A 26,706-nucleotide genomic window follows, 5' to 3' on the forward strand; every position below is an offset into this window, starting at 1 on the left:
TTTTTGAGGGGTAAGAAACAAACCATCCTATAAAAACCAGAATCCCTTACAAAGCCAGAGTTTTGACAGGTTCCAAAACAAGAAGTCAAATAATTGTTCTCCCCTCTACCCTTCAGACCCCAGGGGGCACTCCATAAGCCACTGGCATCTCAACATAGGCCTGAATGGACATAAACCACATGCAGAACTATGAAATGGACTGGAGGGTGAGCTTTATGTAGATGTAAATAAGAGTAGCAATGGGCTTGTTGAGGGATACCCATCCTGCAGAGATATAGTAACTGCAGATGAAGAGAAGGCAGAGGTGCTTAACGCCTTCTTTGCCTCAGTCTTTAGTGTGAAAATGGCTTGTCCCCAGGACAGCTGTTCTCGTGGGCTGGTAGATGGGGTCAGGGAGCAGAATGGGTCCCCTGTTATCCAGGAGGAGGCAGTCAGGGAACTGCTGAGCTGCTTGGATGTTCATAAATCCATGGGACCAGATGGGATCCACCCCAGGGTGATGAGGGAGCTGGCAGATGAGCTTGCCAAGCTGCTCTCCATCATTTACCAACAGTCCTGGCTCACTGGTGAGGTTCCAGATGACTGGAAGCTGCCCAATGTGATGCCCATTCACAACAAGGGTGGGAAGGAGAATCCTGGTAATTATAGACCTGACCTCAGTACCCTGTAAGGAAATGGAGCAGTTTATACTGAGTGTCATCACCCAGCATTTACAGGATGGCCAGGCTATCAGAGCCAGCCAGCAGGGGTTTAGGAGGGGAAGGCCATGTCTGACCAACCTGGTCTCCTTTTATGACCAGGTGACCTGCCCAGTGGATGCAGGAAAGGCTGTGGATGTTGTACCTGGACTCCAGCAAGGCCTCTGGCACTGTCTCCCACGGCACACTCCTGGAAAAGCTGCAGCCCAGGGCTGGGACAGGAGCACTCTGTGCTGGGTTCAGAACTGGCTGGATGGCAGGGCCCAGAGTGCTGGTGAGGGTGCTGCATCCAGCTGGCAGCCAGGCACCAGGGGTGTCCCTCAGGGCTCTGTGCTGGGGCCAGCCCTGTTCAGTATCTTTATGGATGACATGGATGATGGGATTGAGATTTTGGGTGGTCAATCTGCAGACGACACTGAGCTGGGAGCGTGTGTCCATCTGTCAGCAGGTAGGAGGGCTCTGCAGGGAGCCCTGGAACAGAGTCCAGAGGGACGGGCAGAGTCCAGTAGGATGAAGTTTAATCCACCCAAGTGCCAAGTCCTGCATTTTGGCCACAACAACCCCTGCAATGTTTTAGTCTGGGGACGGGGTGGCTGGACAGTGCCCAGGTGGAGAGGGACCTGGGGATACTGGTTGGCAGCCAGCTGAACACGAGCCAGCAGTGTGCCCTGGTGGCCAAAAAAGGCCAAGGGCATCCTGTCCCAGGAACATACCATCCTGTATCAATAGCCTGTGTCAGGAATGGTGTGGCCAGCAGGAGCAGGGAGCTCATTCTGCCCCTGTACTCGGCCCTGGTGAGGCCACACCTCGAGTGCTGTGCCCAGCTCTGGCCCCTCAGGTTGGGAAGGACGTTGAGACGCTTGAGCGCATCCAGAGGGGGCACTGAGGCTGCTGAGGGGCTGGGAACACAAACCCTGAGAGGAACCCCTGAGGGAGCTGGGGGTGCTCAGCCTGGAGAAAAGGAGACTCAGGGCTGCCCCCATCACTCTGCACAGCTCCTGAAAGGTGCCTGTATTCAGCTGGGGGTTGGTCTCCTTCACCAGGCAGCAACTGACAGAACCAGAGGACACAGTCTCAAGCTGCGTCAAGGGAAATACAGGTTGGATATTAGGAAAAAGCTTTTTATGGAAGGAGTGATAAAGTTCTGGAATGTTCTGCCCATGGAGTCACCATCATCCCTGGATGTGTTTAAAAAAAGCTTGGATGTGGCACTGGGTGCCAGGGTTTAGTTGAGGTGTTGGGGTTGGGTTGGACTCGATGATCTCAAAGGTCTCTTCCAACCCAGTGATTCTGTGATTCTGTGATTCAGTCAGCAGGAATAAAGCCCACAGGCTGCAGTAACAGCTTAATGTTAGATAAAGAATATTGAAAAGTCATGTACAGTGGCACAGACAACACCACCATTACAGGAAGTTCTTGTGTGCCCCCCCTGAGAAGGTTCTGGGAAGACTTCTTGTTTTATGTATTAATTTTTTAAACAAGCATGTTGTTGTTTTCACATTATGCTGTCCAATATTGTCACACACCAGAGCAGAAAAAAGGGACATGTGCACTCCTCCTCAGGTTGTCAGAGCTTTCTTGGCTTATTTTTTTCCCAATCAAGAATGAGATGAACTAAGGCTTTTGTTTACACAGCCAGTAGTCCAACATTATTCATACCATTTGAATTCTGCTACTTTCTTTCCTCATATCCTTGAGAAAATGGAAATGTCTTCTATGAATCATAACTTTAGCTCAATTCCCACTCTGTCCCTCTGATTCTGCACTTCAGATTCTGTCCAAGAGCAAAATGAGCTATTCTAGTCCATCACCCCACACTACTTGCAAGAGAAAAAGCAGTTAACCAAGACCTGGTTTGCAAGGTCTGCCCAAGAATGCACAGTCCTATAACCAACAAATAGAATAATTTAAAGCATGGATTCTTAAAAAAACAAAGCCAAACCTTGCTTATTCATTTTATTATAAAGAGCTGTTTGCTACAGCACAGCATTACATACTGCTCAAACTCCAATTTAATCACTTGTCTTTCGCCTCACCTCTTTCGCTGTTGTCTTGATGAGGAGCAGAGTTGGTTCGTGTCCCTCGCTGTGGGAATAGAACCTGAAGTGCAGAGCACAACAAAGTGAGCACTTGACTGCCACCAACTGCAGCTCCTTTCCTCCTCAAGGCCAGGCACCGCCTCCTTCTCCAACTGGTGCCATGGAAAAAACCACCTGAAGACTAAGAATATTCCTGCAAATACTTTATACAGTCCATGTAAATAATACAGCGGAGTGTAAGTGAATACTATCAAGCAGTTGCTCTCTACTCAGTCCCCTATATAGTTTATGTCTCTATTCTTAAGAATAACTAGAAGCTAACCTAGATGTACTGCAGCCTTTTTACAGCATTTTGAATTGAAACAACCTAAAGGATTGTAAAACAGCCTAGGATTGATGACCATGTTTGAAGGTCCTCAAGGAAATTAATTGAGATGCATTCTCTTTGCTTGCTTTTGCTCTTCCTCATAGGCACATAAGGTTGGGAGAGCAGGTCACTCCCTGCCTCAGTACCTGCTGATGTCAAAGTCATTATTAGGGGCTATAGGGTTATAGTGATCTGTACCAGGTGCAAGGACAACTCGTGTCTAATTTATCTCACTTAAAAAAATCTCCAATCAGATTCACAGGTAATTTCCAGTTTCCAATTCTCTTCTTCCTTGGATCAGTATGAATGTAGTTATCCATCAAAAGTGCCTGCAGAGCAGCCACTGAGTTAAACGCTTCAAACACTTAAGGAACCAGACAGACCTGTAGAATCTGTGAACTGATCCAAGTTTGACTTTTCCAATTGATCTTGAACAGTTTAAAATAACCTTGAACAGTTTAAAATATCCCAGTCAAATGCTGTAGGCAACAGGAATTTGTCACATTTATATTCCATCGTTAATGATATTCTTCAGATCAAATCCTGACTAAGCACAGGCTTTTTGTCAATCCAGCAAATACTTCACCAGTTGCTCCTTTCTGCCCTACAGCAGAGAAGAGAGAGGAAGGTTTTCCTTACCTGCTCAGACTACAGCCATGTTCCAAGGTGGTGAAAAGCAGGAGGGGCTGGCACAGTGCAAATCGTTCTGGGATCCATGACCAGATATCCCGCATCTCCTTCACACTGACAATTTCTGATTTGAAGTTCTCAGCATGAACTGCCAAGTGCACATTCTGCCTGAGAAATACAACACAAAACACTGAGAAGCAATAATTTAACAAGTTTCGGATTACTGAACTGAAACGTGAGAAGACAGCTGAACACTAACAGACTCCAGCATATAAATTATTGGTCAAAGCTCCAGTCCACGGGATTAGGTGGCTGTGATCTGGTGAAGGTAATAAACTACTGCAGTTTAACATGATCCTCAGAGGCAGAGATCTGGCTTGACTGTATTTTCTGTTCCTCTGTATGGCAGCCGTGGCCTGCACCTTTACACAGAGGACACAACACTGAGCCACTAAAAATTACCATGGCCTTATATTTGTTGTTTGTAACAGTCTCACTGGCACTTGTGTTTATGCACAGAGAACAGAATACCCAAACAAACAGACAGGATCTGAGAGGAAGAGGTACTATTTTTATTACCCCTGAAGTCCTGCCCATATCGTGTGACTAGAGAATTCCTAAACCTCTCAGAAACTTTAGAGGAATCAGTATTACCAGGGTAAGCAATTTTAATCCAAGGCAAGTATTTGAAGCTTTTGAGAAGTTCCACCTCTTGGAAACGTGTAATTACCAATGACTTCCACTTCCTTATGAAACAAAAATGTTCCTGGGATCATGGTTACAACTGGAGCCTGAGAACACTAAGGATTGCTAGAGACTGACACTGGGAAAGAAATCCCTGTACCCCCCAGAAGGGTCTGACACAGTTAGGATTGATTCATGGCTTTTAAACACTTGAAGGTAACAATCATCACCATCTTAACCAGCCTTCATTTCTCAGATTAAACAAGCACGCAAACCCAGAGCCTGGGGATTAAATGTTACTTGCTTCCATGGTCTATGCTAAATGATTAAAATGCAATGGAGACAGCCAAGGACACAGAATTTATATAAGTCACTGAATTACTGGGCAGCCAGGTGTTAAATAAAGCTTTATTACTTTGCTCTGCATGCAAGGGTTCAGGTGCAAGTATTTGCCTATTTCTGATGGGGGTTTTTTGACAATTACACATTTCTCTCAGTTTCATGATCATGAAGGGGCCCTCAGTACTGTACATCTGCATGGATCTGGATACCTTAGCTGACTCCCTAAAACACACAAAATATATAAACTTTTTATTTTTCGTGCTTGTCGTACCAAAAAATCAGCAGCATTTGCAATGCAGAGCAGTGCTTGCTTGGAGACACTAGGAGCTGCTTTCTGGAATTCACTGTAGGCACCTTGGTGTCAGCATTTTGAATGAAGTGACTATTCAGGTCACTTAAAAAAATTACTAAAATTACTGCTTATTTTAGCCAAATGAATGAAATCAATCTTTGCATTGCTACCCTGCATTATTTAATGCAAGGAACTTCTGTGGGCACCTATTAAGCTGCAACTATTTATGGGTTTTAAAACTTACAGTATCACTGACTAGGGACATTATTTGTAGTTTTAAACACAGCAATCTGAGGCAAAGGAGAGATCCACTGAAACAAAGTAGAAGCCAAGCCTCGAATCCCCTTGTTCAGAATCTTACTTTAGGTCTCACCCTCTGTGTTCTGGCAGGTCTGCAGCTAAAACTGATGTCACTGTGGAGCAGAGCTGAGAGACAAAGACTTGGTTTCAGCTCAGCAGAAATTAAGATTTTTTTCCTCCCTCCACATTTAAAGAATTAAAAAATATTCAGGGCAGTCAACTGTTTATTAGAATGAATTTCCAGCAGAAAAGCAATGGTGTTAAATAGGCTAAGACTTAATAACAAATATAAAAACAGGTTTAAATTTACACCTCAAGCAAGCCTCAGAATTATTTGTGTACCTGGCCTGTACATTTTTCACATTTCTGTGAGCTGTTTGGGCCACTAAACTTCAGGGTTTTTTTCTAAAAGGCTCTCACCCTCAGGGTATCTTTGCTTTTGTATTTTTTCCTTCTCCTGGCTACTATATACTGCTGATTTAAAGACTTTCCTACCCAAACCATTCTCAAAGTCTGTTCAGCAGCATTCTGAACACATCTCTTCAGTACCCTCTGCCTGCCCACAACTCTTTCATGTAGCTAGAGTATCACCTTTTCAAACAGATCTTTCTGATTGACTAGGAAGAATTTACCCCTGTATTGGCCATGTAAAACTGTACCAGGCATACAGTTCCCACCTTCTGAATATCATGGTAAATAATTTTATATTTAATGGCATCATCTAGTTAAACCAAAGAACATGGCCAAAGAACGTGAAACAAAATGATGTGTTATTTCCCAGTAACAAATCACAGCTGCAGATGGTTGAGACTGAAACCTGACCCTGTGCTGAGAAGTGTCCACACACACCTAGTACCTCTCAAACCCAACTCCACACTGCTGAGCAAAAATGTAACTTTTCTGGGGGAGGGGTGTCCAGATTGCAACTAGTTACAAGAATCCAAGCTGCATTAATTGCAACTAGTTACAAGTATCTAACCTGCATTCATTCTCTGTTTTTTAACAGTATTTATCTAATGACATTGAAAATCATCTCCTTCACTTTGGCAGTTGCTTTTCAAAGTAGTAAATGAGTGAAAATGAACAGAACACAAGTGGGCTAAGAAAAAAAACCCAAATGTTTTGGTTTTTATTCACTGAGGAAAATTCAGTTTAGCCTCCACCACTCCACTCTTTTCTGGGCCATCTGTGAAAACATTGTAGCTTGAGAGAACAGTAAATTTGTACAGCATTAAAGTCTACCACTAGAACTGAACAAATTCAGAAGGTTTTACCCTGCATTAGTGTTTTCCTCAGCTACTGGGATTCGCATAACAACCTTGTCCTGCTTGCTGATGTTAGAAAGACTTGTTCAACTGCTTTTATTCCAAGGAATTAGATTTGAAAACCAGCACAATTACTGTTTAATAAAGCAGCATTTGCTAAACTCATAGGAATGTTGCTTTTCCAGCTGTATCATCAATACTATGTGCTTCAGAGACCTCAAAGCTCCCAAAGGTAAAGCCAAGGTTGAGGACATGCAGCAGCACCTGTCAAAGGGGATGTGCCCTGTATTATTAAAAAAAACCAACAAATACCCAACTCCAAAGATTACTCACCGAATTGCATCTTCCTTCTCTACTCTGGCTTGGTTCAAATCTTAGAGGAGATGCATGACCTTTAAATTCCATTATCATTTCAGTGAGGGCATGATTGTGTGGTAAAAGGAGATTTCTTTTTCAGTCATAAATAGCAATATAAGTAATTTGTGATATATACACCTGAAACCTAATTCTGTGTCCAGATCAGTGTCAGCAGACACCCTGCTCTCCCTAAGTCCCCTCAAACCCAGTCTGCTTCCTAGCATAAATCAAATCTTTCTGCTGCTTTCAGAACAACCTAACTGCAAAAATAATACACAGATGTTGAAGATTCGCTTGACTGGGATTAACAGCTTTTTGATTTATCAAAGGTAAAATCCTCAACACAGAAGCTATGGCATGAAACATGCTTTGCTAAGTCTCTTAAGGTGTTCTTTCAAACATGAAAACATGAGGAAGTTAACTCCAGCTTTGATTTTATAAATTAGTACAAATATTAGTGTGCATCACTCACTAAAGCTAACTCAGGGCACGTGCAGCAAGGCCAGAGGATTCTCAAAGGCATGAATTTAAACCCAAACATCTCTGGCATTTAATACTCACAGGGCAGCCTTTCTCTTTTCAAGTTCTCTGCTTCTCAGATATCACAAGCCACTCACTGGATTTTGTTCTTTGAGATTTACTTTTCAGGCCAAGATAAATGACTTCATTAACAATTAATGCTCTACGGCTGAGTAACTCTGACCTCCTTGACACAGAAAAGGAGTCTTGTCTGCTTGGCTCTAAAAAACACCTACCTACTTAAAAGCAAATATAAACTACTATGAATAGAGACAGGTCACTTTTAGGAGTGTGCCAAGTTGGGGTCAGTCCAAAAAATTTCCAATTAACTGCAGAAAGCTTCCAAAGAAGATAAAAAGCTGCCTCTGTTTCACATCTAATGCAACAGCATATACCAGGTTTGGAGTTGGGATGATACCTAACAGCTCTTCTGAGCTACTGAGATGTTTAAAAAAAATTACACTTTTTCTTCCAGAGTAGAAAGGACCATTATTATAAAGGCCTTTTATGGCCATAATCATAATCCCAGCATGTACTTTCTCCATGTACAGTACTCTTTCCCACTCTGGAGAACACGGGAGCACGGCTGTGTGAAGTGCTGTGCCCTCGGGCCCGCTACCCCTTCTCTCCCAGCTTTGCAGGTGCTATGACCTAACTTTGCAGGAGGGGGTTCTGGAGATGTGGCACAGCAACCTGGTGCTCTGACTGCTGTCCTGCCTCTCCTGCCCCAATGTTAGCAATATTGACCACCCTGGAAAAAACAAGAAGCCAAAGACAGCAGGAACGAGCAAAGAGCAGAGACTCCAGTGTTTTAACCTACCTTTTGGGATGTGCAAGACTGCATACAGGAGTGGTGCAGTGGAGATGGAATGGACAGAAGGAGAACATACAAAGAGAAAGACAAAAAAGATAGAAAAGATCAGTGACTTCCTACATCCATGACAAAGAGAGTGAAAGGAGCCTGGAGAGAAACAAAGCAAGGTTTGAGTCACCAAGCACTAAAAAACAATCAGACAGCTTAAAACATTTATATTTCTATTTTCTCCCAGTTTTGTCATATGATGGGAAAATAAATCATCTTCTCCTTGCACAGGCCAAACACAGGTGGAGAAGAGAACTCACTGGCACCCCAGGGAGCCCTGGAGAACAGCTCACTTCTGCATTTCCATCTGCCCACACTGGGACCCAAACTGAGCCAAGTCAAACTCCCAGCAGCCCTGTGCCTGGGGACACTGAGAAATTTCACTGGGTTTACAAAGGTAGCCAAGAGAGGATGAAAATTTTACAGTGGCAACTCTGCCTGGCATAGCAGTATCTACTGGCTTTATTTGGGTATTTTACTGCATTTTGCCTTGAAAGCATCACTGTTGTGAGAATTTCCCTGCAACATTTAACACAGCTGGAGCTTTTCGAGCATCTGTGGTTGGTTGATGTGTGCTTTCTTTTTCTCTGGTTTATTTGATTTTTTTTTTAAATTTAAAGTTTTAATTCCAATTTAAACAATATACTCAATGATATTACAACTCTCCTGAACTTCCCAACAGGAAGACACAATGGAGGAATCAATATTTTGTTACAAGTTTCAAATACAAAGGTCTGAACTGCCTCTAGTTTGACAATCCAGTGGATAAAGACCTTGAAATATTTGAGACTGACAGGAAAATGCTGAAGCTGACTGTAAACCAAGCTGTGAGTCTAAAAATAAACCCTTGGAAGAGACTGGGGGGAGCTTTACGTGTATATAGACACATGAAGGAGGTTCAGTAAACATCTATGTGATCTTTTAGGCTGAAATGTACTGAGTATGTATTGCCATGCCATGGAACGGTAACTGTTTGCAGCTACTGTAACTAACTCAGCAATGCAGCTGGCTGGATGATCCTACTGCTCAGTGGAGATTTAGAGAAAATGAGACTGTGTGTCTAGAATGACAAATTCTAGATACCACACTCACTGACCCAGGGGACTTTTAGAAGTCACCTCTCTTCAGAGGGCAGTTCATAAACTGTTCAACACCTAAACTTGAGAGTTCAAAAACGGTTGGGAGAAGTTTTCTGCTGTCAGAAGCCTCTGGAAAAACAGAACATGCACTGCTTACCTGCACGTCCATTTGCACTGGGCAAGATGCTAATTTTGTTCAGATTAATATATTGGTGCCTTTTCTATATCAATCAAGAGGCCCTTCAGCTAAGTTTTTTATGAGTATGACTTTTACTGTCACAACAGAGCAGGATTTCATTTACTGGTTTCAGAGTTAGTTCTTCCTTCCCCTTATTTCTGAGAAGAACTTGTGATTATGTAACAGTTTCTTGGATCTGTATAGTCACTTTTCTCTTCCATGGTTCTTCCAAAATTATTTTTTCTAATACTACATGAACCTGTCACAAAACAGGTCAACTCCTACCTGTGAGTACTACACTCGACTTCCAGGAGGCTTGCAGTCAAATTTATTTAAAAAGTAACCTGAAAATATGACATATTTCTTCCTTGCTCTGTTAAAACAGCTCCTCAGTCAGGCACAATGTTCTCAGCTGTGACAGTGTCTTACACTAAAGAAACTGCTGAATTCACAGTACTGGGCAGCATCAAACTGACATTTTATACAAATAATATCATATTTAAGAATCAATTTTCCCATTTCTTTGGGTATGTTTCTTCCAAGTAATTTATCAGTGCTGGTTTTATCATTGGAGCTGCTGAGAGCTTCCTCTGTGCCTGATAAAACCAATCAGTGAGTGGCGTTGAATACTGACACTTTGTTAAACCCTTACAAAGCTGAACACGCCTCTGTGAACACCCGTGTCAAAAATGAAAAACGCCGGGAATTCCCTTTTTCTCTTCTGGCCGGAGACAGCTAACGAGGCCAGGCCAGCCCCCGCCTGTCCCAGCCGGGCGGGCTCTGCCGCGGGGCCAGGCTGCCATCGGCCGCGGGCAGGGCCAGCGGAGGCCGCGGGGCTGAGGCCAGGCCAGGGCTGCGGCTGCAGCATCCTGCGGGGACTGAGCCCTGCCCGCTGCCAGCCCCGGCGGAGGCAGGATCCGCCGGGCCCCGGGAGCAGCTCCGGGCCAGCCCGGCTCGACCCAAGGCTGTGCCGCCGTGTGGGTCCCCCCAATCTCCAGCCCCTGCAGCCATCGGCCCCCGCCGTGCTGCTGCTCCGCTCCGGCCTGGCTGCTGCCATCCCGGCCGCTCCCAGCGCGGCCCGGCCGGGCTCAGGTGACCGTCTGCAGGCCCCGGCTGAGATACCAGCTCTTTCAGTGCACAGGTAAGACTTGCAGACCTTCAGTCCTCCCTCAGATGAGAGAAAAGGACAGAGCGACAACAGGTAGAAGAACAACACGAAGACACCAAGGTCAGTGAAGAAAAAGTCCCCAGATGGGAGGGATGAGCAGATGCCTTGATCTTTGGGCTGAAATCCTCTTGTAAAGCTATGGAGAAGGATGTAATCGATACATCAGACTCTTTTTCCCTGTGACTTATTGAAAAAAGTATGGGGAGATGAAGTGTTCAAATTGTAGATGTGAGCAAAGGCCTCCAAGCTACCGTAAGCAGATGTTAAAGTAGCAGTGATCCTATGAGAAGCTTGAACAGAGAGAGAGAGAGAGAGAGAGAAAGAGAGAAGAGTGCTGAAGACCCTCTGCTCCAGGGAAAGAAGAAGACGACCTGTTTCTAGAGATGATCTCAGAGATAGATAAAGAAAACCTTTGCTCTTGAACAGCTCATCATAAAAACAGTACCCCATAAGTTGACATGGCCCATAAACACAGCTGTGGGAAAAGCTGTGAGAAATGGGAAGGACTTCACCATCACAGATTTTCTGGGCAGCTGCTGTTCATGGAAATGAAAAGCCACAAGAGAACTGTTTTCTTGTGGAGAAATTTCCATAAATTGACAAGAGGGACTCCACTCCTTAAGAGAACTGAAGAAAGACTATTCTAGAAGTGATAAAATGACTGAATTGTTTCTGTATGTTGTGAGTGGGAAATAAAAGGTTGTAGGGGGGAGGAGAAGTGTTCTAAAGGTTTTATTCTGATTCTTACTATGCTTTCTTTTAGTTACTGTTAATAAAGCTTTCTTTACACCCTTTTGAAGCTTCGAACCTTCTTTGCCTTCCTCCTAATCCTACCTCACAGCAGGAAATTAGTAAGTATATTATAGTGGGTGCACTAGCATTTAGCCAGCGCTAGACCCACTACTTTAATTGGTGGTCAGGAAATTTCAAATTGGCAAACCAAAACCACTACACCAGCTTTGCTAAAATGCCTTTTAGTTTGAAAACTGCTTATGAAACACACTTTTGAGATATGAAACTTGTAATTAATATATACCCATAGAAATTCATAATTGAGCAAACTACAAGAAACTTCTGTTGCTCTCGTATCATAGTACTTCATACAATCCCAGCAATGCTTGATTTTGGAGCTGCTGAGCTTTTCTGCAGAGAAAGTGCATCAGCAGACACAGCAAGCACCAGAGGAGCTTCCCCACCAATCACCCAGGGCTGCCTGACTGCCCCCCACACTGGGAAAATTCAGGAGATTGCTCAGGTTACCCGTGCTGAGCCCTACCTTTTCTGCTTGACTGTGATGCCCTTCTGCTGCAAAGCCTTCTCATTGGCCATCTGCAGGAGCTGGATCTCCTTCCGAGAGAAAAGGCGGATAGCAAAGGCTTTTTCCAGGAGCCTCTCTGGGGACACCGACTTGGCGATATCCCTCACAAAGGCTCGGATGTCCTGCTGGATGCTGTCAGACTCCATGGGCTGCCCAGCTCTGACTTTATGAAAGAATTTCAGGAGAGCCAGCGCGACACGATAGAGAACTTTGTACCCCTCCACCAGGAAGACGTCAAAGATCCGTGCAATGTATGCCATGGGGAGCTCTCCGAAGAGCCACCGCTGCCAGTCCGAGTACACCTCCAGCACATCCTCGGACACTGCCACCATCAGCTTGTGGGCTGCCTGGCAGTACTTGTTCACCAGGTCCCCAAAGGTCATGCAGGAGGACTCAAAGGCCAGGAAGGTCTGGTCGATGAGTCGCTTAGACGGGTCATTGCAAGCCAGGATGCGACAGACCTGCTCGAAGCACTCGGCCTCGTCCTTGCTGTAGTGCAGGAGCAGCGCGATCACCGAGGGCAGCGCGGGGCAGAACGAGATGTCTGGGAACTGATTGGCGATGCACAGGATGATCTTCCTGACGGCCCCCACGCCCTCGGCATTCAGGCAGTACGTGGGGATCAGGCTGTTGTCCACGAACTCCGGCAGCGGGAGGGAGCTGCTGCTGCGCTTTCCAATGATCTTCACCACGATATCCCGGTACACGTTTGCATCTGGGGTCACTGTACGGCATGGGATATTGCTGATGAGTTTGTGGTACACTTTGGCTCTCAGAGAGTGGTTTTTGGCCCAATAGCCCTGCCGGGCGAGCTGCTTGAGCTCATGTAAGTCTGTGCAGGTGAGTTCTTTTGTATCCTGGCTCTGGGCACTCACATCCATTTTGTCCCAGTCCACAAAGCGGCTGTATTCATCCATGGCTCCAGGAGAAGCAAATCATATGAATCATGAAAATTGAGACTTTAGTCATCGATGGACGCCTGGATTTTTCTGTAAAAAGGAAGTAAAAACCCAGACATTTGAGTAACAGATAATCTCTTATTTTCTTTATGAACACAGATGTGTACATACTTGTTCCTGCAATGGCAAAACTGTTTTCTAAAGCAAAGAAAGTTAAAGCTGCCTTTTTATTTTTAAGCCAAACTTTTATTCCATTCTGTCAGTAGCTCCTACTGCAGTAATTGATCAAAGGCCAGCCAAGAGGCTGATCCTGAGGACATCTCTCCAGGAAATTAATTTCCCTAAATGAAAGTCCAAGCTGAGGCATGGACCTTTACATTAACATCTCACTTAAGAGAACAGAAGACTCCCATTGCAAAAAAAATATATTGCAAATTATGTTCTATTTGCAATCTCTCTTTCCAATTATCTAGGGAAGTATAAGTGAAACTTACACTAGAAGGATGCAATCTCATAGGCAGTATATGCTGTTCTCAGACTGTGTGGCCACTGAGGAGATACACTGTGCTCCTACTAACCACAGCCATGTCCTCTAAGTAATTTCCTTGTAATAACACTTGTGTGACCACATAGTCACTGAGATTAGCTTGTTAATCTGCTACAATTTTTCTTTTCCATTGGATAAGATTTCTTCATGGAAAGAGTGGTCAGACATTGGAACAGGCTGCCCAGGTAGGTGGTGGAATCACTGTCCCTGAACAGTGTTCAAGAAATATCCTTGGAGCATTCAAGAAATTACGGGATGTAACACTTAGTGCTCTGATCTAGTTGACAAGGTGGTGATTGGTCAAAGGTTGGACTCAATCTTGGAGGTCTTTTCCAACTTCAGTGATGGTGTGCAGCTGTACAGTCAGCCAGATCATTGCTAGTGCCAGAAGAGATACTTGTGCAGGACAAGAACCCTGCTTTCAGACTGCAGCACAGGCTCAAGTCAGTTTCAAACACCTTCATTAAAGCACTTAGATTTTCTAAGTGCTGCTCTGGATGTTGGCCATGTCCTGTCACAGGGGTACAGAACAGCTCTCCCATTGGAGATGCCACAGAAACCTTTGTGACAGCACCAAGAGCTGAAACATCAGGTTCTGGCCTCTAGTGCCTTATGCCGGGTTTACCTGATATACCTGTTGGCTCCAGGTTCAGAGCACACCTGTGTCCCAGCAGAGAGTGTGGCTGTGATCACTAAAGGCCATATCCAAATCAGCTTTAATCAGTCAGTGCAAAGCCAGAAGGGGATGCACAATAATCTCCACTACTGCAGCAGCTCTGCTGAGTGCTGGAACCTCTGCCCATGTGCCCTCAGTGTCCAACTGAAGCTGCAAACACAGCTGTGGATGCCACACACTCTGCAAAGGCAGACAATCCCTCTAAAATCCAACAGGCCCATAAAACTCTTCTGTCCAATTAAGATGTTATACAGCAAGGTTAAATCAATGAAAATATTCACTGAAAGGCCACCAAAGAACTTTTAGTCATTCCAGTACTGACAGACTGAAAAACGCATGGAACTTGACATTTACTGGCATGGTCCTCCATTCTGGAGGCCTTTGAGCCTATTAAGGGAACTTCTAGGAACTTCTAATGCCCTGGAAGAATCTGCCACAGGCTTTGAGAATGCCTCACTGCTTAAGGTGAGATGAAAAGGTTTTTTTCCCATGGTGCTCTGTAGCACTATGTTAATTTACCTCAGTTCCCTATAGGTCACTGCCCTCTGCCCTGCCCTTGTACCACCCCTGACCCCATACTTAACCTAGGACACTGCATTGCTTCGTTGTCTTCTGTCCCTGGACTCCTTCAGCGTGACTCTACAATAAAACTTGCTGAACTCTATACAGAGACCCTTTCCATCTTCGCTGACCTGTCTGTGGTGTGAGGGTGGACTGAGTGACTGACTGTGCCTGCCCCAGTGGCTTTCCCAGAAGATGCTTTCGGGAAGGTAGCAGCAAACACCATCCATTTTCCATGCTGCTACATTTGATAAATCAGGTGCTTTAAAATTATTTGAAGCTCTTAAGGAAGATATACCATCAAGATGAGATCTCACCCTCGTAGCTGCACCTTTGAGAAAGAAATCAAATATTTTGCCTGAAGCAGCCAATCCAGATAGTTCTAGATTCTGAGCAAATGCTAACCTGGGTATTTTGGAATCACATGCTGAAAGTCCCAAATTTAACTCCTCTTTTAAAAGAAGTTTGGCAGCAGCATGCAGGAGCCTTTCAGAGAACGCTTTTGGATGGCTCTTCTCTACCATATTTAATTCACAGCTTTTTTATAAAAAGAAGACTGGTTTTAGATCATCATTTTTACAGTGTAAGAGCGATACAGAAATGCTCACCATTTCTTTTTGTTGCATTCTTCCACATCTGAAACCAATTCTCAGACTGTAATTAAAGGAGGCAACACACTGTCCTGACTCCAGTTCTGAAAGTGAGATATCTTACATGGTTCAGCTGTGGGGTCTCAGTGTGAGCTCAGTGTGTGTTTCCTGGAGATCCGGTAACAGCAGCATACCAGTCCATCGCAGAGCCAACGTCAGCTCCAGAGAAGTGAACATTTTTCTGTAATTCTCCACCTGGGAATCACAGAAACACTCCTTTTTAATGCAAATCCTAAAATAACATCTTTTTGTAGGAGGAATTTAATCCTACTTTGCAGTGGCAAAAGCATGGGAAGATGAACCATTGCCCAGTGTTCTGGACACTTCAGCACAGAAGCTACCACTGCCTTATGCTTGCTGGGGTCTCCAGCACACTTCCACCTTCTGCCATCATCCCTTGGGAGCTGCTTAGATTTATATTAGGGGGGTTTAAGTAAAATGTTCGTCATATAAGACAACTTCTAAGACACCCAGATTTATTTAGGCTTTTTCTTTTTTTCCCTGTAAACCTTCTTCTCCTGCCTTATTTCCTAAGATACACAGGCATACTCAGAGGCTGCATCAAACAGACATTTTTCGCTCCAGCAACAATTGCCCGTTCCAGGAACTAATGAATTTGATTAATATGTGCTCCTGAAGCTCACTGAAATCTGTAGCAGTCAGACTGCCAGAAGTTTTAATTTGAGCTCACAGTTTTATACATTTTTTGGCTGGGATAAATCTGTGGGGTCTGCAAGTAGGTCTGGCTGCTTATCCTTTTCACAGGTCTAGGTGTTGCAATAAAAAGTGACAAAGCAATTGGGCATTGTGAGGGCTGCCAGAGCATGACCAGCTCTTAACTGTGCTTGCAAAACCAACAGAACTTGTGTGCTTCAGTGTAATGGTGCATAGCTCCTGATACCTTGCCAGCAGCTACTGTAAGCCAGCAGGCCTCAAACAAGGAGGATTTACTTGCCACAGAAGAGCCCAAGAAATCTCAGGAAAATTCCAGCCAGCCTTCAACTCCTCCTCAACTTTTTCTGAATTGTCCTCCCCCTCTCCTGTGAGGCAAGTTCTCTCTCTTCTGGCAATCGTGTAAAGAGCAATGTTTAACTTTGGGCTGCTGGGAAGAGGAGTCAGAAGATGTCTCGCCCTCAGCAGTCAAGAGCCAGTGAGTCAGAGCTGTCTCCTGCCCATCCCTCCCCCCACAAGGAAGCAAGCAGGCAGTACAGACTTGTATTTGGAGGGAGGCTGGAGTTTCAGTTAGGGGGTAAAACTAGAGGATGGCTGTGTGAGAGTGCAGTTGTGTCACAAAGTCCCATATTCACCTGAACTACCTCCTTACCCTTCCATATAAAGAAGGGTAAGACAGGCAGAAGAGAAAAAACAATTCAGAATAAAATGTATATCTCTAGATATGGCTATAGGCAGGCAGAGAGACTCATTTACAGACCCTTATTGCAGCAAACTGCTTTCCCTCCTGCTTTAGAGAAGTCAGCACCATGTTATGGCAAATGCCCTCTAACTGGAGATGGGGACAACAGGATGGCAGAGTGCCTGAACTGCACAGAACTGAAATGCAGTCTAGTATGTGTTGGCATAGAACGATAAGGGCATTGTCAAAAATAGAAAAGAAAAAAAAAGGCATTATTTGTAACAACCACAGAAACACAAACCATTCTGGGTTGGAAGGGACTTTAAAGCTCATCTCCTTCCACTCCTTGCCATGGGCATGGACACCTTCCACTACCCCAGGCTGCTCCAAGCCCTTCCTGGGATCCAGGGACAGCTACAGCTTCTCTGAGCAGACACAAAACTTTCAAGTTCTGTACTAAGAGTAAGCAGTCATTATCCTTTCTAATCAGACTGACTTTAAAAAAAAGCAGGAATTAACACAGAAGAACAGAACCAGGAGAAGGAGCTTTCTTCTCAGTACCTACCCTGCAATTGTAGATTGTTAAATTAGTTTGTAACTGAGCTCTTCAGGTAAATGCAATATTAAAAAAAAAAAAAAAGCAAGTACACAAGTAAGAAGTAGAACTAGAAAAATGCATACTGAGGATCAGCCAACAATGGCTGCAGCACAGGCAAAAGCTTTTCAAGATTAAGTTTAAACTCTGAAGCAGGCAAGCAATCATTACAATTCAAACCCAAGCAAAGACCACAGCAACATGCATGATTTTAAGCCAGTGACTGAATTTTCAGGAAATATTTAGCTAGCTATTCTAGCCACATTTTCCATTTCAGTCCCTTAGCTCTTCCCATTGTCTTTTGGAGTGCTTTCAGAAGACTGCTGAAAACTGTGAATCTGTATAAGACACACAGCAGTGAAGCCAAGCGTGACAGGGAAATTCCCACACTGTGTACAAAGAAAAATTCTATGAAAGTGTTTAAAAACACATCAGAAAAAAAAGATTTGAATTACTTACTTTCAGTATGGGGAACAAAAGCTTACAATTTTTCTAAAAATAACATGGCTGAGGGCAAGTTCAATGATTTTATTATTTAGAATAATTGTCATTAAAGGGGTTTGCTTGTTTTTTCTTTACAAAATGCAGGAACTAGCAAACTGAAATATCAGAACTACAAGTAACTCAGAGGGCAATTATTTCTTTCAAATTGAGAGTACATTAAATACTCACAGTAGTGAAATATTCACAGTCTAAACTTCTTAAAAAACAATTCCAACTTTGGCTGAAGCCTGGGATTACACTATTTGATATTGCTTTTAATAAACATAAGAGAGTGTCCTAAAAACCCAAGCAACAATTAATCAGGAGATCCTGCTTCCCCATTCCATTTAGGTGTTCTTGTAACTTTGTGTTCTGAAAGTCTGACTACAGTTTAAAAGATTATTAAGACACTTCATTTAAATCCAGTGTAGTTGCTCTGTAATAGGAGCTACCAAATTTGAAAATTACATTTTTCATCTCGTGCATGAGCAGTTACACCACCTTGGATTCAGCTCTTTGCTGTGTACAGATACAGTTAGACACTGACAACCAACATTCTGGCAGACATAGATACAGTTAGCTACTGACAACCAACATTTTGGCAGGCATTTTTTTAGGTTCTAATAGAAAGCAAATTTTCCTTTTTGCTGCCCTTCAAATCAAGAGTGATGTAATCCTCCAGACCTGCAGCATATCATTTGGTGTTTTTATTTCTGACCAGAGTTGTAGGCATGGAAAAGACTCAAATTCATTCTTTTTCATAACCTTGTGAAATTAATCCATGCAGAAGGCACATGAAGAGATAATGAGAACAGTTCCTCAAGACTGCTTGCTACTAGCCCTTTTCCCAGTAAGAGGAAATTAACCACAAAAGTTGGAGATTAATTCCATTCTTGAGGGGTACTCAATCACCTCTGAGATGTTTGCTTCATAAAGAGAAGTTTGACAGAAGCACAAAGCAACTCAGCAAGGCAGCAGTAACTGCAGAACAAAAGACAACTGGCAGGCAGCTTCCCTCTCCTCTGCCAGTACTTCAGTGCATCCTGCAGCTTTCCCCATCCTGGACTTAGAGCAGCACACCTTGACATCTCTGCTGCATGGATCTGGGAACAAGACTGGACACCACTGTTCCCCTGCACCCAAACACCTCCTGATCAGAAATACAGTCGTACTTCAGCCTCAGCAGTGACTCTGCTATCCATCCCTGGTGCAGATGTGTTTCAGAGCTTGAATTAAACACTCCATTTAGCATCAGAAAGTGACCCTCTCATCTTATCTCATCTCATGCAGAGTGTTTGGGAGCACGTGGCTTCACCATGCAGTGATGATCCCTTCCAGCAGAGCACACCCGATGGATTGCTTTAACGTGGTTAAATGCAGTTCGATCTCTGCAATGTGCCCTGGGCACTCTGCACTCACAAGCTGGGTGCCACGATAAAACTCCAAACAACGTTCTATGAAAAGTTTAGCAATAGGGTCATAGCAGATTATTAGATGTTTCCTGCTGGGTTTTTGATATGTTTTTAGGACAAAGTCTAAAGACCTCTCAATTTTCCAAGTAACTGATAAAGACCTGATATCAGAGCACTCTAAAGGGCAAATACTTTTAGGCATTTAAATGATTTCTCTTGGGATGTGACCACTGTGTACGAAGCACAGTAACAGAAAGCATGGGATTCTAGGACAAACTCTTTCTTAGGAACATAGTATCACCTTCTTAAACAGTTGAAATTATCTGTAATTAATTTGTTGTGCAACTTATTAAAGTTCAGACATGACACTTCCTCCTTGCTGGGCAGGTAAGTGATAGTAGCACATATTTAGGAGAATGTGTATGCCATAGAATCATGGAACAGTTTGGGTCAGAAGAGACCTTAAAGATCATCTCATTCCACCCCCTGCCATGGACAAGGACACCTTTCACTATCCCTGGTTGCTCCAAGCCCCGTCCAACCTGGCCTTGGAAACTTCCAGTGATGGGGCAGCCACAGCCTCTGCTGGCACCCTGTGCTGGGGCCTCACCATCCTCTGAGGAAAGAATTTCTTCCTAAAATCTAGTTTAAAGACATCTCATAGCTGCAAGCACTTAGAAAGCATCCCCTCCTTCCCATCTCTGGGTTGGGATGATACAAGCATTTCTGATGTCCAGCCCCTGTGGGTGCTGTGAGCACTAAGATACCAAAAAGGCACACACAGAACCAAACAAGATAAAAGTCTGGGGAAAAACACAACACATTTTTGTTGAAAAAACGTAAGAGGAAAGAAATGGTTAATGGCTCCACAAAAGTTCAAAAAGGCTAAAGAGCAGAGCATTGTAAGAAGATACTGGAGGCAAATGTCATCAAAGCCATTGGTCAATAGCCTTCCCTCCTGCCTACACCATAAAAACACTCAAGGAACAAACAGTAAAATTAAAGAGATGGTAATTCCTACCTTCTTTCCCTCCAGAGTAAAAGAAAACTGCACTTAACTGCAAAGCATGATGCATTAAAAATAATCCATTATAAAAAAGATATCTGTCAAAGTAGTGCAAAAAATCAATACAATTTTCTGACTACATGGTCTGAGTTTTCCTTCTGGTCCTTCCAAACCACAAGGCTGAAAAAATCCTTCATGTTGTGCTAATTATGTGTCTTCCCTTGGTTGCAAAATCGGAAATAACTACAAACATGTCTCCTCCCAACAGCAACCTCTGACTCTGAACATACAATCTTTGGTCTTATTATTTTCACTTTCTCACAACATCTCACTTTATAGCTTTCTCTGTTTGGAAGTACAGCCAACTATGAAGAACAAAAGACAGCGTTGACTGTCAGTGATAAGCTTGATATGGTATTTGTCCTGGTTCAGGGCAAATTTGGGAGAGAACCCCCAAAGGGCTCCTCTAGGAAATTGGATTCTACCACCCCTCCCCCAACCGGTCCGGGAGAAAATACCTCCTTGGAGAAAAGTGGAAAAAACTGTTTATTAAACAAGAAAACCTAAACAATATTGAACAATAAAACCCCTTGCTGCTCCAGAGGAGATGACAAACCCAGAAAGTCCCCTCCCCAGATTCCAGTTCACCTCACTCAGTCCCTTATCAGTCCCTCCGGCGCTGGAAATGCCATGGCCCAGGCCCAGCCCACCGATGTGAGCTGCTGGTGCTCTTATGGTTGTTCAGTCCAGAGCAGGTGTGAACAGGCCCAAAGAAAGGGGGAAAAAGGAAAAAAAAGCACAGTCCAGGGAACTTCTTTGCCTCAGCTAGCTAAACTAACTAAAAGCAAAAAAAAAAAAAAAAAAAAAAAGAGAGCCCTGTCCCGTCTGTTCATCTGCAGGCAATGCAGTCCAGGAGCAGCAATGTGTAGGAGTGAGTTCAGTGTCTGAGAACAAACTGCGCACCTCCTCTCCCCCCCCAATCCTTGGAGCAAGTCTTAAAGGTGCAAAACTCACTATTCAGCATAAACGGAACGAGATGACTGGGGATAAAAGCATCATGTAGTCAGCCTAGGACAGGTATCAAATCCATACACAATAAGACAATCCCTTTTCCCTCTCTGTTGCACTGGATGCTGTCAGTTTGACATCTATCACCTTGAGACTCTTTTCCACTACATTTACTGGCAGAAAAACATATTTAAGTATCTGTTGATGATATGTGCTCCTCTTAGCCACAACGACTGCATTGGTTTCTGCCAAACACTGATTTATTCATTTTTCTCTTATCTAAATCAGAAGGTGCAGGAACATGTACTTTACAGGTACATGCAGCCATGTGTTATTTCTTTTATTACATCACTAAACATTTATATGTTTATATCTTTATAAACATTTATATGTTTATATCTTTATATCTCTAAACATTTAGAGTTTCTTCATCCAGAACAGCAGTTCACAGCATGAATGGAAACACAGGTAGATTTTTACAAGCAGAAGACACAATTTGAGGTACCAGGAAAGGGCATCCCTAGGAGAGATGTTTGCCAAGAAGCCTTTCCCAGTGCATGGCAATATATTGTATATATACAATATAACAAATACATATGCCATTTAAAAAACTAATGCTCAGAATAATTTTCCCCACAATTTCATGTTTATCAAAAATTCACCCACACAGATGACTGCTGGACATTCTCTCTTGAAAAAGATTCAAAATATGAATGGTGCCATTTAAAGTCTGTTAAGGAAACCAGCCAATGTCCCAATTCCCCGTATCATCTTTAAAACAAAACAAAAAGACAATTTAGTCAAAACAATTCAAGAATCAGTGTGGATACTTATGCCAGTTTAATTCTTCTATAAAATTATACATGTATTATAAACACAATCATACATGCTTATGGAGGTTTAAGACATCCTCAGCGCCACACACGAACATATAAAGCCTTGAGGGGCAGTGCCGGAGAGCTTAAGGGGCACCTAAATTGGGAAGGGTGTGGATGCAGCAGTAACCCTGGTGTAAAGGAGCACACAAATCCTTATCTATACTGAGCCTATGGAAATCACTACACACAGTTCCTGTATGTGTAGTAAGCAAAAGGAGATGTACACTTCATTCCTGCCAACAGTTATCCCCACAGCGTTTTCATTCCAGGGGAGATCTGTGCTCCCATAACTTCTGCCAGCAGCTAAAAACAGGGTAGGGAAACCTTATTATCTCAGACTATTTCATGATTGTCTACATTAAGTATAAGGTATAAGCACAGCAGTTTTCTCTTGGAAAGCAAAAGCCAATTTACAGTAAGATGAGCCTATAAAAAATAGAGTTAAAGCTCTCATTTTAGTCAGAATTTTATTTTCTTCCAGCCCTGCAAAACCCTACAGATTTTTTCCTTTCTTCTGATCTTGCTCAGAAGAAAAGCTTCAATAATCTGGTATGCCCTGTAATGGACTACCCTTTCCTGAAATCAAGTGTAGATTACCCTACACAGGGGAGATTCAGACACCAAATACACTTTACAAGCAAAGGAGAACCTAAGCTCATCCAACAGCCCCATTTCAGGGAACTGGAACAACACAATGCTTTATTTTGGTGCTTATTTCTGTCATCTTTCTAAACTTATGCTCTATTAAAAGAGTAGCAACAAACCCTCCTGTGCAGCAGCAAGGGTACAGAAACAGTACCTTGTAATGAAAAACTGATGAGTGTGAAATCCCACACCAGTCCTGCATTACTGTGATTGTGATTTCAAACTCACAACAGATTGGTTGCCAAGTTTATAATCTTACTGTTAGTGTATACTGCTAATCTTCTAGTCTTTCTGGGGAGAGAAAACTGGGTGACTGGCCCTGTCACAGAGCTCAGAATTCAGGGCACAGGTTTTACAGGAAGCTTAGCTGTTGAGGGTGCTCTGTACCCATGTGCTTGCTCTGAGCAAACCTGAAGGGATTTAACACACCTGACACTCCTCCCTCCAGTGTCACTGCACTGGCCAATGGATTCCAAGTCTCACCTGGAGGATACAGGCATATTGAAATGTAAACCAGGAGCAGGAATCCTGTCTCCACATCCAGATTAGAAAACAAATATTTTCTTTATAGAATGAAGATATTACAAACAAAACTATCAAACAAAAAGAATCCCAAAACTCCTCCACCACTCAGTGTGAAGTGCTTTTATTAACCCTTACCTCAGAAACTGTGACTGTACAGATCTTCTTATAACTTACTCCCTTCTGTTGGGCCTGTTTGTGAGGTGAAAACTGGACTGTTTTTTAAACAGTGCCCTGGGCAACACTGATATGCATCAGGCACACCACTGACCTCCACACCTTAAAAATAAAAAGGTATCTGCATGCACAGCTTCCAACCTTCGTTCCTGAAACTGTGCTATAGAAAACAAGGTGACAAACACTCTCACCAAAGAGAACAGCTAAATAACCACTTTAATAAAGTGCTTGCATCATCAACAACTCATTTCAGACTCTAAAGTCACCAGCAGGATTACTACTTGTGGCAGCTGTGTCACAAATACTTTTAGCTCCCCCTATTCCCTACAGGATGTACAAAGTCTGCATTAAATAGGCAATCTCTGGAAAGTGTCTCTCTTCCAGGGACTAACTGCTGCACAGGTACTTCCTGCACAGGTACGTGATTTTGGAATTCCAGCTCTGCAAACCCAACTATGCTCTGATGATATGCAGTGGACAATGGGGTTAGAACAGCTGATTTGCTGAGAGTTGGTATCTGGTCCTTGTCCTATTAGGTAGAAAAATTCAAACTAATCTGAACATTATTTTTCTTTTCAAAACGTTGATAGTCCACATAGCAGATTTGTCAATAACACAGTACAAGTTTTCTGAAACACAGTCACTACACTTGTACCTGTCTACACCTGAGTTACACTTATTTGACAACATAATCAGGAGAGGGAGAAAGAATTTTACCCAGAGAGTTGAATTTTGGCAGCTACACCTGAGTTACACTTATTTGACAACATAATCAGGAGAGGGAGAAAGGATTTTACCCAGAGAGTAAGTTTAGATTAGATACTGGGAAGAAATTCTTTCCTGTGAGGGCGGTGAGGCCCTGGCAGACACAGAGAAGCTAGAATCCCTGCCCCTGGATCTCTGGAAGCGTCCAAGGCCAGGCTGGGTAGGGCTTGGAGCAACCTGGGACAGTGGAAGGTATCCCTGGACATGGCAGGGGGTGTAATAAGATGAGCCTTAAGGGCTGTTCCAAGCCAAACCACTTTGTGGCTCTGTGCTGATGTAGCTGCCTACACCCCAAGCATGATTCAGCACACTCCTTAACACAGACATTGGCAGTCGCCTGGATTTCTCCTGAGTCTCCTTCACGAGACAGTGGGAATCAATAGCTCATGGTCTTTTGCAACATTTCTGAAAGTTCAGTCAATTGTTCTCTAACTGCAGAAGTTTAAGCAGGAGGAGAACAAATGAGTTTTGTTAAAGCCCAAGAGTATGAACACCACAGATACGAGCACTTCTATATATTAACATCAGGGATTTTATAACATTTGAGTCCAGAACAGGACCCCATTAGCACATATTCCCACCAACACATGTGGACTCCAAGCCAGTCAATCATTAATTATAGTGCAATAAGATCTATTTTTGTATCAGGTGACTGGTCAAGTACCAAAGCAGGAAATAGCTCAAGAACACCATTTCTGCAACAAAACCTACCACACCTGCCAATACACTCCGTTCAATTGTGTCAGACTATTGCAAATAAACCTGAAAATAGAGGCATTCCCAAACCAATTTGAGAAAAATTGTAGTTCTTTAGTCCTGACTCAAGACGTACAGACAGAATAAAAGGAGCTACTTTTCTTTCAGACCATTAACACAGTTTATCAATTCTGAGTGGTAACACACACTCATCTGTGCCTGAGCATGCAGCCACACAGTCCAAGAGCAGCGGTTCCAGCTGCCTCTCCAACCTAACAGGGAAGAGAGGGGGAATTCTGCAGGGCCAGAAGAACAGCAAGGACCCAAGTTACGGTCTGTTACCAATAACGTGCTGGTCACTGGCTGTATGCGGCTTCAGCACTAAAGCAAAGGCACTTACAACCTAAACAAATGTCAGACAATGCATACAACACAAGCCAACAATAATGGCTAAACAATGCATTATGAGATTGCAACAACTTTGCTATTGGAGATAGTGAGACCCCCGTGCAGTGTGGACTGCTTTGCTTTGCTTGCCTTAAACACACAGACAGTTATTTCAGTACAGGGATAGCTTCTTTTCCCATTTTTCTTTACAGTCCAAATAACAGGGGGATCAGAGGATGGAGGCCCTTAAAGATTTCAGATTAACAAAACAAATAAGCAAATACAACCAAAGAGAGAAAACAAAGATCACAAAAAAAGGAGTGATCAGGGAAGAGCAGAGGTAGTTAAATATGTGATGGATCCAGAAACAGCCTGCTAGAAACATTTACTTGGCAGCACTTAATCATTAACAGCAAAAAACCCAAAAGCCCCAAACAAACAAACAAACCCTCTAGAAAAAAAAACCAAACAAAACAAAAACCACAAAACCCCCACCACCACCAACAAAAAACCTCAAACAAAACAAAGCAACAACCCCCTCAAAACAAACAAAAAACAAATACACCAACCAAAAAAAAACCACCCTGGGAGAAAGCTGTTTTTCTTTGAGTTAAAATTTCTGGCTGTGGGAACACCTGCAAACTTTCAAATATTAATGACAGAAAAGACTTTCAGTACCAGGATTCCCAACAGCTAATTATTGTGCAATACTATCCACAGCTGTTTTGAAAATTACAAAGGATGTAAGTATCATGTATTGATTGGAAGGAAAAAAAGTTACCATAAAATGTTGCTGGAATCCTTGAACTTGAGTTATCACTGCCGTTCTTGAGTAACCACCTTGGAGAAGTCTTTTGCAACAGTCTAACAGCTAGTGATTACAGAAAGAAGGAAATTCCAACAACAGAGAATTCCCTGTTCTGGTAATACGGTGCCGTAGATATGATCCATGTTATTTCTATGCTCTGGGTACTCCTGGCTGCTCTGAAAATCCTACTGGGATTTCCTCTAAGCCATAAAAGCTTCAAATGCTCCAGCTTCTTGTAGGAATTGGACATAAAACCACATGGATTGAGAAATATAGTTCAAAGGAGAAGGTCCCACTTTCCTCCTCACAAGTCCACATCACTCGAGAGGCGTCATCCCTCCTGCTGCCCTGGGACCAGAATCAGCTGAGCATGCTGCATCCACCCGCTTACTGCTCGCTTGTTCACAGGCCCAGAGAGGCCGGGAAGCACTTTGGCAGGTTCCAGCCAGCACTCTAAATTTGGTGTTTGGTGGCTAACAGCGTGCCAGCCCAAATATTCCAGCAGCAATTTTCACTGAAGGATGGGCCGGAAAGACTAA

At 43.4% G+C, this 26,706-nt stretch overlaps 1 protein-coding gene across 4 annotated transcripts in view; it reads right to left on the bottom strand.

Annotated features, from left to right (window-relative positions):
• Window positions 1–26,706, bottom strand: part of TBC1D24 (TBC1 domain family member 24) — a 42,489-nt gene that overhangs the window by 15,075 nt on the left and 708 nt on the right. For 3 of the 4 annotated variants that reach the window (XM_059861224.1, XM_059861223.1, XM_059861226.1), the window contains exons 2-5: window positions 15,390–15,626; window positions 12,057–13,087; window positions 3,744–3,902; window positions 2,735–2,798 (exon numbers count right to left, since the gene is read on the bottom strand). In XM_059861224.1, the coding sequence (XP_059717207.1) occupies window positions 2,735–2,798; window positions 3,744–3,902; window positions 12,057–13,015 (1,182 nt within the window). In that variant the 5' untranslated portion in view covers window positions 13,016–13,087; window positions 15,390–15,626. The remainder of the gene's footprint in view (window positions 1–2,734; window positions 2,799–3,743; window positions 3,903–12,056; window positions 13,088–15,389; window positions 15,627–26,706) is intronic. The other variant, XM_059861225.1, reaches the window with a different exon arrangement.

The sequence above is a fragment of the Haemorhous mexicanus genome, chromosome 17 (genome assembly GCF_027477595.1).
Source record: "Haemorhous mexicanus isolate bHaeMex1 chromosome 17, bHaeMex1.pri, whole genome shotgun sequence".
Classification (NCBI taxonomy): domain Eukaryota; kingdom Metazoa; phylum Chordata; class Aves; order Passeriformes; family Fringillidae; genus Haemorhous; species Haemorhous mexicanus.